Here is a 15,977-nt window from a genome sequence, read left to right as displayed (position 1 = left end):
AAAAATAGTTTAAACCTCGTTCAGTGAATCATACGAAAATAAATGCAAGTCCTTCAGTATCAGACAGTTGATAACAAAAAAAGCCCTACTTTTTACTTATTTATTAGTGTCAATATTCTGCCTCTTTATTGCATAATTTTTACTAACAAATGATCCCATATCTGAATCTGGATATAGAAAGCTTCAATTAGGACAAAGTACCCGCTAAATTTCTGAAACCTTTTTCATACTTTGCTCCTACCGAATCCTTCCTAGCATCACAATTCCCTTTCTTAAGTGTTTCTACATCTTACGCTACTTTTCCTCCAAAACTTTATAATTGTTTAGTATTTCTAACTTAAATTCCGACTGGACTAAATACCCACAGGTGAGTGTTCAAGTTTGAATCCCAATGGGACACAATTTTTTAATCGGTCTTGTAAACTTTTCACTTATAACCAGGAATTTCTCGCAGTATTCAATAAACACAATTGCTGAACTAAATGGGAAAGAATTAGGAAGATAAAAATGAATGAGAGAGGAGAAGAATGCACAGCGAATTAAATTACACTTTATTTTCATCAGCCTTTCTATAGCAAACAGAAAGCTACAGCAACCATAAAAAATTTTTTTTTTTTGATAAAGAGCTGAGCAAGGGAAAAATGGAACAGAAAACAAGAGGAAAATTAATATCTGTATCTGTTGTCAAATCATTCTGTTCACAGGTATTACCAAAATGTTTGGGAATTGTGATGTTCCGATGAGCAGAAAAATGGACCTTCCCATTTCCCACCTTAAAAGTTTCTCAAAGAAATCTGTCTCGATCATTACCAGCACTTTATGTTTTACATATACTATAATACACTATAGTAAAGTCTTTGGCATCACACTACAATACATATTGGACAATACAGACTGAAAAACTGAATTAGAACTTACCATCCAGAACACTAGTGTGTGCTTAGCCTAAGTCAATCTAGATTACACTGTTGATAACTAATATGAAAACCTACAAAAATCAATTTGTTTAAGTCCATTTTTGCCTAAATTTGAAAACATTTTCAACATAACTGCTAGTCCTTATTTAATTTATGGACAATGTACACTTAAAAGAGAAGTAAGGAAAATAAGAGAAAGAAAAGAGGAAAAGTGAAATATCTCTGAATCAACAGTGAGAAAAGGTATGGCACAAAGAAGGCTAAGGTTCCACAAGCTGTTGACATCCACGTCACTGGTGACAGAAAAATAATGCTCAAATTTATCCGGCCCGATAATGACTGGTAACCGCTGAAAGTTTTAGTTGCAACATGCGTATAACACACTCCTATATGAACTACAGTCATCAGTGAAGGAGATTTCTCCTTTACAAGCAATAAATGTACTACACAATAAAGTTTGTCACCTGCAATAATCCCGCAAACGACTAATCCCTCTCCAGACAGTAACGACACTCCACAACTTCGACTTGAACCTTGACACAGACACTGTCATTTTCAACGGCAAGGACTGTACAAACTTTGTATAGAGTGACAGTTGTCAATTCGCACTGTCGCTAACAGTGACAAAGATAAACCACATCCACAGCATAGAGACTTTGTAGTATTGCATGGTGGCGACTTAAACTTGGAGGGGAGGGGGGAAGAATCCCTGAGAATTTCAGGTGTGAGGAGGAAGATGGTGTCATGAAGAGTCTAATAAATTAATGATGAATGGGATGGGGGTGGGGGTGGGGGAAGACTTTTCTTTCCCCTCAGCTGTACGAGCTATATCCTAGCCACAAGCAGCAGTTTAACTGCAGTTTTTAAACATCAGTAATTTATATGCAATAATATTCATATATTAACACACTTTGAAATACAGAGAAGGTAAAAAAATTTGAACACCAAATAACAGCTAATGTAGCGTAATGAAATTTTGGAAATACATTTGTCTAGGTAACGTACTTAAGTATTAACACTGCAAGGTCACATGTTAATGTAAGTACGAGCTAAGCCATTGCAAATGTGAAATGCTACTACATTAATAACCTGTGTAACTAACAGAATGTGGAACGCAAGCACGCAAATGTGCACGCACTGTGCCGTGAAGGTGCCGGACATCAGCTCGTGCGACGGAGTTCCACGCCCGTTGCACTCGGTCTGTCAGTACGGGGAAAGTTAATGCCGGTTGTGGAAGATGCCGGGAGTTGTCATCCGTACGCATTCGACTGCATACAGATTTGGCAACATATCGATACTCTGCTTATTAGGTTACGACGGTGGTATGACGGCAAGCATTAACCTATCGGTAAACACCCCCTGGAATGCCGTTTGTGAATGGCAGCACAACAGGTCGAATCACCAGACTGACATACGTATTTGCAGTCAGGACGGGTGGGATAACCAGGATAGTGCCCGGGCTGTCGTACAAAATCACACCCTAGGTCATAGCTCCAGTGTGTCAAATACCCACACAGGTCGTCTGCAGGCCAACCGGTTTCCTCCGATCCACCACACGGCAATCACCGGCACCGAGGACGCACAGATTTTGTCAGAAAACACGACAGACCTTCACTCTGCCCTCCGATTGGCTCTCCCTCGACACTACTGAAGTCCCAAATGGCAGTGGTTTGAAGTCAGTGGAATGCACAGTACAGTGTGTCTGGCTGGGAACTGTCCTCGAAGTAACCGATCTGTAACAGTTTGTCGTGCCACGGTGGTGCCTACTGTTGCCCAAATTGCTACAGCAGGTGCATAAGGATGTGCCAGAGCCGTACGCCGAACGAGACGGTCTTCCCTCTCGGCAGTGCCACGCAGTCGTCCGGAGCCCCGTCTTCTTGCGACCGAACATTTTCGTGAGCACCGCTACAGCAATCGTGCACAGCGGCTACGTTCCCGCCGAGCCTTTCTGCAATATCGCAGACGGGAGCATCCAGTTTCTCGTAGCCCCATTACGCGACCTCGTTCTAACTCAGTGAGGCGTCGGTAATGGTCTCGACTGACATCGAATCGCCACATCCGATCTCACAGATAGCTCGACCGTTACGAGGTGAATTTAAAGGAAACCTGATTCGCATCCTCATAGTGGCACTACTAGTGCCATTCTTACGTGACTGGAGAGAAATCTGAAGAGACATTATTTTCCAGATGTGGAAACACGCCTACCATCTTTAGATCGTGTCACACAACTCCTCCTCGGTGCCGCAATTTTTTTCCGTCTACGTATTAAGTATTTAAAACTTCGAGTTTTTAAAACTCGTTAAATTCAATTTCAGTACCAGGTTAAAAACACAGAATTCCCTAATATTTTATAAAACTCCTGAAATTCCCTGATTTTCCAGGTAATTTCCTGAGAATTCCAGAAGAGTCACCACCCTGTATTGTTACCACTTCTAGTGTATTTCAGGTTGTAACCACAAGTGCAGAGACGGTCAGCTAACTACGAGCACACGGCTCGTGCAATTTCTAGATCTGCACACGTACCGTGAAAACCACCGCCAATTGCATCGTAGAGGGCATCACTTATTAGCGTGTCTTTCTGTTCTATTCGTGTTCCGATAACTTAATTTACAGCTGCCTCCGAAGTCCTCGAAGGAGTGAAATGGGCAATGTTATGGTATATACCTAGATTCCTCACATAAAAGCTGCTTCTTGAATTTTGTAAGTAGGATTTTGCAGGGCAGTATCCATCTATTTTCTTCATGTATTTGCTCATTCACTTATTTGAGCAGCTCTGTTACGCTCTCCCACGTGAGGCCATTTTTACCGCCCTTTTTTGTATACCCTCATTAGTCCTATTTGGTACGGGTCCCACAGGTGTTTTGTGAGCAACCTCGCATTTCTCTAGTATTCCACCACCAAACAGGACTTGCCACCTGCTTTACGTACGACCTACAACCTGTAACTGATCGTTCTGTCTCGTATCCCTACAAACTGTTACGCCCAGATGTATGTACGAGTTGACCCATTCCAACTGTGACTCGTTGATCCTGTAAACATAGGATACTACAATTTTTTAATTAGTGAAATGTACGAGTTTACATTTGCCAATCTTTACACCACTACGAAATCTTATCAAGATATGACATAATATCTGTGCAACTACTTTCAGATAGTACTTCATTTCAAATAACTGAATCATCTACAAAATGTCTGATGTTACCTTTGATAGTGACTGCCAGGACATTAATATACATCCAAAATAACAAGGGTCCTGATGCTTCCCTGGAGCACACCTGAAGATAGTTCTACACCTGCCGATTACTTTCCTTTCGAGATACCACTGCCCCTTCCCGACTAAAAAGTCCTCGGTCACAAATTTTGCTCGATATCCCAAACGAGTGTGGTACCGAGCCGAACGATTTTCAGAATTAGAGAGATACTGCATCTGCCCGACTGCCCCGATCTGTGGCATTCGGGATATGACGAGACAGAAATTTAAGTCGGGTTACGCACGACCGATGTTTATGGAATCCGTGCCAGTCGGTGCACGGAGGAGATAATTCTATTTGATGTATTACCTCACTACATTTAAACTCAGAATACGTGCAAGTCGATTTGAGAAACTTAATGACAAATGATGCTGTACAAAAAAAATTATTTATTTGGGAGTTGTGCTTTAAAAGGATGCACTGTACACACTCTGTCATCCAGAAGTTCAGACAGTAAAGAGTGCCATAAAATGACGCATTAAAAACCTACAAAGAGAAAATCCATTACATAACCACGGCTGTGGCAGCACACGGAGGAAATCCCTGCCAGAAACGCTAGCAACAACAGGCATCCTTAACACACCCATATCATCCTTTTTATTCACCAAGTTTAGAACGGCTACTGCTGCCACTTCTTTAACAAGGAGAGATCCCCAGCAGTGGGACCGACCTTTTGAAATCATCTAGACAGTGATGTAGGTCAGGGTCCCAGGTATCACACCCTGCAGCCATTCACCCTGGTGGGCCCTCATTTGCAAGTAACAAGCGGAAAAAAATTTTTGATTTTCGCACAATGCTTTATAGCTTTCAAAGAAATGACTTTGTTCATTATTTTTATTGAATTAATTCATTTAAATGTAATTTTCTATTTATATATTGCTTTCACACATCATTTTAATCTTTGAGTTTTATTTCATTTTTTCATATTCTTTTTCCATTTGGAATTTTTGTTCATGTGATTTTAATTATTTCTATGTATTAATTTCAATTTAATTTTTTCTGTTGCATCATTCTATATTTTTGTCCATGCTACTGTCTTCGTTATTTCTATTCCTCATTTTGCGTTAAGTTTGTTTTATTTATAATCCCTTCTGTCATTTACATCTTCATCTGTGTTATTTTGTTCCCTGTTTAATAAACCTATTTTTTAAATGTTTGTACGATGATTACCATCCAAAAAATGTACACCTTGCAACGAAAAATACATTTTTGATACCAATGCACAATTAATATAAATACTTGTAGAATATTTTGTCTTTTGTTTCTTAACATTGTCATTTTCAAATGTTTAAACATTATAATAGATAAACAAAAAGAATTAAATTCACACACACATGCACAAATTGGAAAAAAAAACAATACGGAGAAAAAATGAGAGCAACTGAAAATATTAATTTAAAACGAAGTGACAAAAGAAACAGAAACAAAAAAATTATATTAAACACTAACTGTATAAAAATAATGACCAAAGTAAATTCGATAAGGATTTAAAAAATTAAAACTTTTGAAGCACTTTTATCAGATTCAAACCCATAACCTTTTGCATCAGCCCTTACACTGCACAGACAGTTATCCCTTGTACGAAACTGTAGAGAATTAATGGAATTTATGAAATTTTTTGCCATTTACTCGCAAATGAGGGTCCACCAGGGTGAACGGCTGCAGGGAGCAACACCTGGGATCCTAACCTACATCGGCATATAAATGATTTCAAAGTCGGTCCCACTGCTGGGGAACTCTCGTAGGTGTTATACAGGCCATTTTCACAATTAAAGATGTAGAATGTGTCAACTGAAGGTCTACATGCTTCTTATATAGAGAACAAATACTAAAGCTTCCTTTAGAGGGTTAATTCTTATCGGATTTGAATGTGGTTCATATAGGTGACTAGTCATTTACATCATGTTATCACCAGAATGTGATTTTCACTCTGCAGTGGAGTGTGTGCTGATATGAAACTTCCTGGCAGATTAAAACTGTGTGCCGGACTGAGACTCGAACTCGGGACCCTCGCCTTTCGCAGGCAAGTGCTCTACCATCTGAGCTACCCGAGCCTACTCACGCTCCATCCTCACAGCTCCACTTCTTCCAGTACCTCGTCTCCTACCTTCCGACCTTCATCGTGTTAGTTATCACTGTTTATCCGTATGTACTGACTAATCAAAACAGTGAACAAACAAGAGACTGAAGCCCGTGGAGGACAGATCAATTCTCAATTATAAACCTTGAAAGATCTCCCACTTCGGACAAGAAGATTTCCCTCTTCTGTCAGTCTGTAAGAAAGACTTTACATTAATTCATTGAAGGGACCGAAACAATATATTCTTTATTAATTCTCTCAGAAAGGTGATCATTAATGGAGCCAGAACGACTGTTTCAAAACTCCTCCTCAAATGAAAAACATATGCTGGACTGGGAGGCAAGCACAGAAACTCACCTTCCACAGACAGTGCTCTTACTGACTAAGCAGTTAGGGCACAAATAATAACTGGCACTCACTCGTGCCAGCATCTGCTGTTACCTACCTCCTGGTTTGCTAAAAGGCACAGCTGGCTACCAGAACCTTGATTCGGAACAACACTGTAGCAGGTTTTAGAACTTTAGTAAAAACATTAACACTGAAAGTTACAAGCAGATTGAAACTGACACAGGGACCTAACAGATCAGCTCTCTTCGGTTTTTTTCATACTTACAGGATTGGAAAGCCAGCACCCTTAAGCAGTGGGGGAAATTTGAGCTTTGTAACACAGTCACCAGTATATCAGAAAGTAGTGTTGTAAAGCCGACGATCTGATTCCCGTTAGTAGCAACGTTCCTTGTTTTACTTTTATTTCAACTCTATATTTATTAAGAAATGGAAATATTAATTAACAAATTCTGAATCATAATTCTTTTAACAAAAATAACACCTTTTCATTTTTAATTACTGGTCATACGAAAATAAGTTAAAATTTTATACAGACATGTTAATGACCTACAGTTAAAAGACAAAAAATTACATACATCAATAATACTGCTTAACAGTAGAATCAAAACCGTAGTTTATTTTCTGTTTCATGTTTTGAATTTTTATAAAAAATCTTATTTTACTGCGAATACTAGCATTTTCGTGCGACTAGTGATTACTAACAAAAATATTTTATTTTTATTCAAAAATTATATTCAGTTCTTGTTATTAACAAACCAGCTTCTAATAAACATACAATTAAAAAAAATAATGCTACTAGTGAGAGTACAAACAGTGACTTTACGATTACAAGACGATGTCGTGTACAATGTCAATACGTTGTATGTAACAGCACCAGAAATATTCTAATCTTCAAACATATTTTTTTAAAAGAATTGTGTTGTACTGCTTTAGGGAACTGATGTCTGGCAATGCCCTTCAAATCCTTGAAGTATGTAGATAATTGAGGCTCGCAAAGCAGTCCGTAACTACGACACGGCATAGCTCCGAGCAGCCTCATTTCTGCCAGTTGAAAAAGCAGGGGAGCATTACAGGCAAAATTGAGGCTCCGAGTGCAGATAGCGAGTCGTGCCTGTACAGCAGATTTGTGTCACGGTCTCGCATACAGTTGTAATCTTCCGTGACGTTTCAATGTTAATGGGCCTACTCAACTCCTACAATGTGATACAGTGTCATTGTCAGCTAGAGTACAGGGAAATTGCAGTCATAATCAGTATCTTCATAGAATGTTCTCCAGCTGAGGAGCATAATGTGGGAAAAATTAGAATACGTCTGTCAGATAATTATGCAGAGAAATGGGTGCAGCCAGTGAGATACCCAAAGCTGGTAAAAGAGTTAATGGTACAGATTCATTAGCATGCAGACAATCTAGGAGGGCACAACACAGACTACTCAAATGTAATAAACTTCTACAAACATTTCAGCCCCGTTATTCAACAGCTCATTTCCACTAATCGAAAGAAAATAGGTAGTACTGTAAATCAATAAGTTTGGATGACTGATTACTTTAGAATATCACACATAGGAAATGTGAACTGTGAACAATATCAAAGTAAAATACAACAAACGGCTGAAAAATTCAACAAAATAGGGATCTCGAAAAAAAGGGCGGGAGGGGTCTCAGTTGTGCAAAAAGTATAAAGGAGAAATACGCTGCCTCGACGAAAAAAAGTGAGTGAGCCGAAGACGTTTCGTATGTTAATGTAACTTTGTACATACACACACACTATCAGTGGGTACGTAAATGATTAAAAGCTGTAATTCTCCGTGACACACAGAATGACCATCCGTGTGCATCAGTGTTGTCTGTGTTTAGAGAACTTGCTAGGCCCGGTAAGGTATACATTGATCAGAAGAGCTCCTGTGAAGTTCGGAAGGTAGGAGACGAGGTACCGGCAAAATTAAGGCCGTGAGGGCGGGTCGTGAGTCGTGGCCGGGTAGCTCAGTCGGTACAGCACTTGCCCGCGAAAGGCGAAGGTCCCGAATTCGAGTCTCGGTCCGGCACGCAGTTTCAATCTGCCGGCAAGTTTCGTATCGGCGCACACTCTGTTGCAGAGTGAAAATCTCATTCCGTATACACTGACCGTCGACCTACTACCGGTACAAACCTGCCCGGGCGATAGCAACGTCACCTGGTGAGCTATAACTGCTAGTCAGGCACACGCACAGTGCACACAGTATCAGTAAGTATCTGCGAACATGCTGTCCTCGTGTAGAATGGGGAAGGCGTGCGATCTACCCGAGGGCAGATCGTGACGACCCAGAAGCTCGGCACGAGCGTTTCAGAAAATACACGACTTGTCGGGTGTCGGAGGAGTGCAGCGGTGAGTGTCTTCGACACGTGGTGAAACCGAGGTGAAACTGTGTCCAGAGCTATTGCGGTCGGGCAGCCACCCTCATTACAGATGCAGGACATCGTAGGCTCGTCAGATCGGTAAAACGGGACAGGCGGCAAACTGCGGTGGAACTAACATCAGACTGTAATGCCGGGCAGAGTACAAAGGTGGCCAAACACACAGTGCACCAAACACTCCCGACGGTGGGCCTCCGCATCGAACGACCCACACGTGTGCCGATGTTAAGACCACTACGACCGAAAAGGGCACGTGACCGTCAGCACCGGACGTCTACGCAGTAGCAGAGTGTCGCGCAGTCTGACAAATCCCGATACCTCCTCCGGCGTGCCGACGGGCGGGCACGAATCTGTCGTCTTCCACGGGAACGGCTGCTCGACACTAGTACTGCGAGACAGAGGCGAGGCGGTGGTGGCTCCGTTACCCTCCGGGAAACATTCACGCGGGCGTCCGCGGGGCCAGTGGAGCCCGTGTGAGGCGCCGTGACAGCCGAGGAGTACCGTACACCGGTTGCGGACAACATACACCCCTCCGTGACGATAACGTTTCCCGGTGGCATCAGCATTTTTCATAAAGATAGTGGGCCGTGTCACGAGGTCAGGAGTGCGACGGGGTGGTTCCTGGAAGACGGTGGCGAGTTCCAATCTACGTGCCGACCACCCGACTTAACAGATCTGAACTCTACGACAGCGTCTCTGACGCAGTCAAACGTGGCGTCAGAGCCCGTCGCCGCCCTCCCCAGAATTTATGAGAATGAGGTGACACGTGTGTGCAAATGTGGTGCCAACTGCCTCCAGTGTCCTACTGAGACCCTACTGCTCCCGTGTGACGATGCGTCACCAGTGTTATCCGTACCTGAATTGGGAATACTGGCTATTAAGTAGGTGTTCATAATGTTCTAGTTGATCAGTGTATAAGGTGGGTTAAACAACTTACACGTCGAACGATCACTGCCACGTACTCACGTGAGACGGCATTATCGGCAACTGACAGGTTGAAAGGGGCCTCACTGCAGGTTTCCATTTGGCCGTACGGTCAAACTGTGCAATATCCAGGTCTGTGGGTATTCAGACTGCACAGGAATGTGAGGACAAGTATACTTGTCGGCAAGGTTCCGGTCGACCACGTCGGATTGCCACGTGGGAAGATCACGGTATCGTGCACCGAACACATCGTAGTTCCTTCACGTCTGTGCCTGCCATCTGGAGACAGGTAACGGAGCCCCTGAAATATTCTGCATCACCACGTACAGTCCGTCGGGTGGTAGCGGCAGCCGGACCGGGGAATTACTGTCGCAGACGTAGGCAGCAGTTAACGGCACGACACAAACGGCTGCGTCCAGTGCAGTGCCGTGACTGGAAGGCACGCACTGCTGGCATAGTTCTTCAGTACTCCGGACGAACACAGTCGGCGAGTACGGCAGCAACCTGCGAATAGGCCCCGCACTTCCCAAGTTTCGGAGAGAGACAGTAATATTAATCCTGGTATCACGGTGTGGGGAGACATCGGGTACGATTTTGATTCACAGCTGGTAGTGATTAAGAAAACACTGACAGCACAACAGTACGACAGAGACGTCCTGCATTCTCGGGTGTTACCTCTCACGCGACACTATTGTGGTATCACTATTGGAGATATCGGCGCCTGGCCACAAATGGCAGATATCTCTGTGGACTGTCTGCACGATGTTGAGGTACTCCCGTGCCCAGCAAGATTCCCAGATCTGTACTCGATAGGGCACGTGTAGGACCAGCTCAGAGGTCAACTCGGTCTTCCGTCTAGTGGTAAGTTTCTGTGGGACCAAACTGCTGAGGTCATCAATCCCTAGGCTTACACACTAGTTAATCTAACACACACACACACACACACACACACACACACACACACACACACACACACACATGCCGGAGGGAGGACTCGAACCTCCGACAGCGGGAGCTGCGCAAACCACGACGAGACGACTCAGTCCCCGTGGCTCAACTCAGTCCCGGTGGGAGTACTTCTGATATCCAGCTGCAGTTACTGTAGTTGTGGCCCAGTTTGCCTTAGGAGAGGATACAATAACTTTACGACACCCTTTTGAACCGAATCAGTGCATTCGTGGATGCCAGAATGTGTACGTCATATCGATAAGTGGGCTCGTAATACAGAGTTCTTTGCAAATTTCATTAGATAGTGTCATCACTGAAATAACATCACGTGCCCTCTCGACTTGTGAAGTTTCATTCTGTTTCCTTCTCCCCTTGCAGGTGCTTCATTTTATTTGTCAGGCAGTGTATTAGACTACCAACTCTTCTGTGGAAGAAACCATTACGGACCCATCAAACTTTGGCAACGTTCTCAATAATCATTCCTACCAGCAGCTGACACGTTAACTCAAAATATTATTCGCGCAAACAAGTAAGCATAAATTTTAAAAGCTGACATTCGAGACAAAGGTGTCGCGCTGCTGCAGAAAACGAGCGAGAGGGAAATTTCATCAATTATTAAATCACTTAAAAGAGAATACCGACACGTAGAAATACTTAGCGAGGTTGAAAAGTCCAGTACGTAATCGACAATTTCTATGCTCGTTCAGCTGTGGTCAGTTTCCAATACATTAAAAAATTTAGTACACTATTAAAGAGATAGGCAGACAACCAAGGCAACAACTTGTTACCAGTGTTTCATAATGGTACTGTTACAGTAGTGCACAACAGAGTAGCAACAAATCTCAGTACAGAATTTTTTTCAGATGAGCTGTGTGGATTCAGGAAGGAAGCACCAACAGGAAACATAATTTATTCCTTTGTGTGAGGCATTCGCAGGACTACAGAAAAGCTGAAGACAGTAGGTATCTTCTTCAATTTTACTGCACCATTCAGTTATGTGGACCACACTATATTTTTGCAAAGTCAGAGTAATACAGCCAAAGGTTCAGTTTGTACGTAGCGAACTGGGGACACTAAGTTTTCTTCCCGTGTCCTCATGTGAGGAACAGACGCCAATGTGAATGGGCCACTGCAAACTGGGGATCCCACAGGAAGCTATTCGGGGTCCATTGCTTCTGTCGATATATACAAACGATCTGCCATCACGCAAGCATCGGAGTAAAAGATGTGGAATGTAATGCAGAATATTTTGCAAGTTGTAGCTGTGTTAACACCAGCTCATCACACTGCCACACAGCACAGCATACACAGTTCCTGATGCAATATTACATCTACATTTTTACTCTGCAAACTACTGTGAAGCACACAACAGACGGTACTCTCCACTGTACCAGTTATTAGGGTTTCTTCCCACTCCACTCACGTACGGACCACGTGAAAAATGACTGCTCAAATGGCTCTGTGGGCACTGCAATCTCGCCTTTGCGAGCCCTACAGGAGCAATATGTAGAGGGTTGTAGTATGTTCCCAGATTCATTACTAGCAGTTGGTCCTCAAAACTTTCAAAAGTAGGCTTTCGCGGAATAGTTTGCATCTTTCTTCGAGAGTCTTCCAGATCAGTTTTTTGGCACCTCCGCAATGCTCTACCATCGGTCAAACAAAACCTCTGCCTATTCGATACCCTTACTTCCGTGCGCTCAATATCCCCTTTTAGTCTTAAGTGGTAGACATCCCACATTATTCTAGGATTTAAAAGTAGTCTCTTTTGTGGACCGACTGCATTTCGCCAGTAATTTATCGATAAACTGCATCTCACCACCTGCTTTAGCTACCACCGAACCAATGTCATCATCCCATTTCTTATCTTTAGAAATTGCTACACCCAAGTATTTGTACAAGTTGAAGAATTCCAACTGAAACTACTGTGATTCTAGTCACAGAATACTTTTTTGCGTGCAAAGTCACAACTTTCAATTTCTGAACAATCAATGCAAGTTGCCAAACTTTGCACCATTTTGAAATCCGAGCAAATATTTACGCAGATCTTTCCAGACGGTACTCAATTACAGATAACTGACTTAACTATTAATATTGTCTGCCAGGTGATTAATACAAAATGTGAACAGCAAGGGTCCTACACACTTCCCGTGCACAGCAAAAATTACACCTACATCTGTAGACAACTCTTCACCTGAGATAGATTACTTCTTACTCCCTACAAAGAAATTCTCGGTCCAGTCACAAATTTCACTTTATACCCCATAACGATATGGCTTTTCATTATAAATGCAGGTGTGGTATTTAGTTAAAAGCTTTTTAGAGGTCTAGAAATACTACATCCAGCCAACTGGCTCACTCTGTGGCTTTCAGAATGTCATATAATAAAAATACGAGTCAGGATTCCACACAATCAACAATTTCAGAATCCACACTGTCTTAAAAGTGACACTTTCCACCATCACGGAAAAGCTTATTTCCTCGGTATTAATTGTACGAAATTATACATTCCTGAGACATATTAAATCTCATCTTTATCTACGATAATAAGTACGGGCCGAAGCAACGAATTAAAATTTGTGTCGAGACTGGGTTTTGAACCGGGGTCTCCCGTTCACTAGGCAGACACGCTAATCCTGCGTCACCATGGCATTGTGCCTAACACGGCTGCACTCGTTACTCTATCGAGTCTCCCTTCCTGATACCACTTCCAATCCACATCTTAACAGATCTTTATATTCCCCTTCTGCAGTAAGGGTAATCCGTGCAGAATCCTAGGGTGGCAGTGGCGCAATGGTTAGTGCGTCTCCCTAGTGAGTAGGAGACCTGAGTTTGAGTCCTGGCCTTGGTAAAAATTTTAATGCATCATCTCAGCCAGTATTCATAATTTCCTTTGCTTTCTTTCACTGTTACCTCCTGTCATAGTTTAAAGGAACTGTGCATTTACAAAGAATATTCTTAGCCCAGAAAAGGCGTATCAGAACAATCTGAATTTCAACTACATCATACCGACCTGTGTACTTCCCAGCAGCAGTAGTAGTATAGACCATTCAAAAGGAACTGTAGCATGCACTAGACAGGCAAATGATTAACTCTCAAATGACATTTCCTTAACCACCATATTGTAAGTGTGCACTATTTTACAGGTAGCACTTTCAGTGGAAATCTAGCAGAGTGATGGACTATTATGTTTAAAGACGGTTATTCCTATTTTGGCCAAAAACTGGTGGTGCAAATGAACATTAATGTAGCCCAGGAAACAATGACAAATAATAGACACGCACCGACAAAGATCTCGTTTACTCTCACCAGATTGTTGCTAACTGCTAAAAAAAACTATTAACATAGGAAACTTTGGTCTACAATCTAGAGGGTTCTATATTTGTTTCAATAACAGTAGCACTTGTTTCTCATGCAAAATTTAATTCCGGAACTTATTTGCTTATGTATTACACATGTAACTAAGAATATTACACATTATAGAATCACAAATGTTTAGTGATTTAACAAAAATGTCATCAAACCCCTGATAACGTTCATTTCAAGGGTCCTTATGATTCTTCTAATTTTGTATGGGGATGTGTAACAAATTTTAATTTTAGTGAATTTCCTCTGTGATGCTTCTGTAGTGCTCAATTTTTCTGTGTTTCCTGAACTAATTGCTTGCATTTACTGAACTAGTTTAAAAATAACAACAACTGAAAATATCCGTATATTGTAGTGGTCCCATACTCTTTCATAGAAACAGTGTTCATAGCTTTCTCCGTCCTCTTCCTCCTCAATTCCCGTGTGTGTGTGAACTATTTCTTGGTCAGTTTACTGAGAAACTGACCGGTAACGATGTAACTCATTACAACATTTTGCGTGGTACAGCATGCTACCGGCATTTATTCACACTGAGATCACCACCACTCCGCAGGGCCCAACCCAGTGCTCTCAAATCACGCAATGGGTCACACTGCAACTTATTCAGCAAGGTCTTCTAACCCCATAAAATGTAAATAAAGATATAAATGAAACACAGAGAGAGAGAGAGAGAGAGAGAGAGAGAGAGAGAGAGAGAGAGAGAGAGAGAGACGGGGGTGTAGAATGGTTAAAGAACAGAAAATAACGAAAACACAAAAATAATTTTGATACCTTTGTCAAAGAAGAATCTGGGGCTGTAACCACTCAACCAGACCAGTACTAGAGATGGGATGTGGGTTTACCAGAACGGTCCTGAAATCAAACGTCAAAGGTTCTCAGCCAAATACTGGTTATTCCATTCGCCCCGCAAAAGCTCTGAGCGTCAAAGCTGAAACTGACAAAAAAAAGACAGAAGTTGTCTCATAATAAACAAGTACAGAAAATTCACAGCAGCAGCAGATGGGCGCCAAAGCGATGTGAGAATGGCAACAGCTCCGGCCGGCAATGCACGCTACGGGGCATTTACTGTGTGCGGCTGCACTCGGTCTGTGTACCTGTGAATGGAGATTTGCACAGACACAACCAATCTCAGATCACTATTAAAATTTTTGATTTCGTGACCGGTTTGTGCACAAACATACTACTAGTCGTAAAATACTCTTACATCCGTTCGTGATCTCTGAAAGATCAGTCGTCACTGCAGTTTCGACAGCTAATAAACACCGACCTCTCTGGTTTCGGAAGCTATAATCTACTGACTGGCACACAAAAATATACAAAATGTCACAACACGAAACAGAGAGAGAAAAATCACAACTCTAGTGCAGGAATAAGCAAAGAATATATAGGAGCACTACAGAATCCAATGTTCAGTAACATATTGTTGCAAGATCATCGGATAAGAAGGGTAATATTCCACAAGTGATGACAACAGTATTATTAGAGCAGAAGACAAAGAAATATAACAGGTGTGGTAACAGCTCCTCAGTATCGCTTTACTTTGTCAATTGGCATTCACATTCTAAAGGATCACCAGATGTAATTACAACCGAGACATGGCATAGTCAACAGAAATTCATAGGTCAGAAGTTGAATTCAGCAAATACGGAGCGCCATTGTCATTGCTGTTCCCTTAACACCCCCATATCTCTCTCTCTCTCTCTCTCTCACACACACACACACACACACACACACACACACACACACACCACAGG

At 42.2% G+C, this 15,977-nt stretch overlaps 1 protein-coding gene across 4 annotated transcripts in view; it reads right to left on the bottom strand.

Annotated features, from left to right (window-relative positions):
* Nucleotides 1–15,977, bottom strand: part of LOC126426671 (zinc finger CCCH domain-containing protein 10-like) — a 173,916-nt gene that overhangs the window by 56,353 nt on the left and 101,586 nt on the right. For all 4 annotated transcript variants that reach the window (XM_050088562.1, XM_050088564.1, XM_050088561.1 and 1 more), the window contains one exon: nucleotides 14,995–15,075. In XM_050088562.1, coding sequence (XP_049944519.1) covers nucleotides 15,043–15,075 — 33 coding nt within the window. In that variant the 3' untranslated portion in view covers nucleotides 14,995–15,042. The remainder of the gene's footprint in view (nucleotides 1–14,994; nucleotides 15,076–15,977) is intronic.

This window comes from Schistocerca serialis, chromosome 11 (assembly GCF_023864345.2).
Source record: "Schistocerca serialis cubense isolate TAMUIC-IGC-003099 chromosome 11, iqSchSeri2.2, whole genome shotgun sequence".
In the NCBI taxonomy this organism is placed as follows: Eukaryota; Metazoa; Arthropoda; class Insecta; order Orthoptera; family Acrididae; genus Schistocerca; species Schistocerca serialis.
Note: the sequence above shows the minus strand (reverse complement) of the source record. Positions and strands in the feature narration are given on the sequence as shown.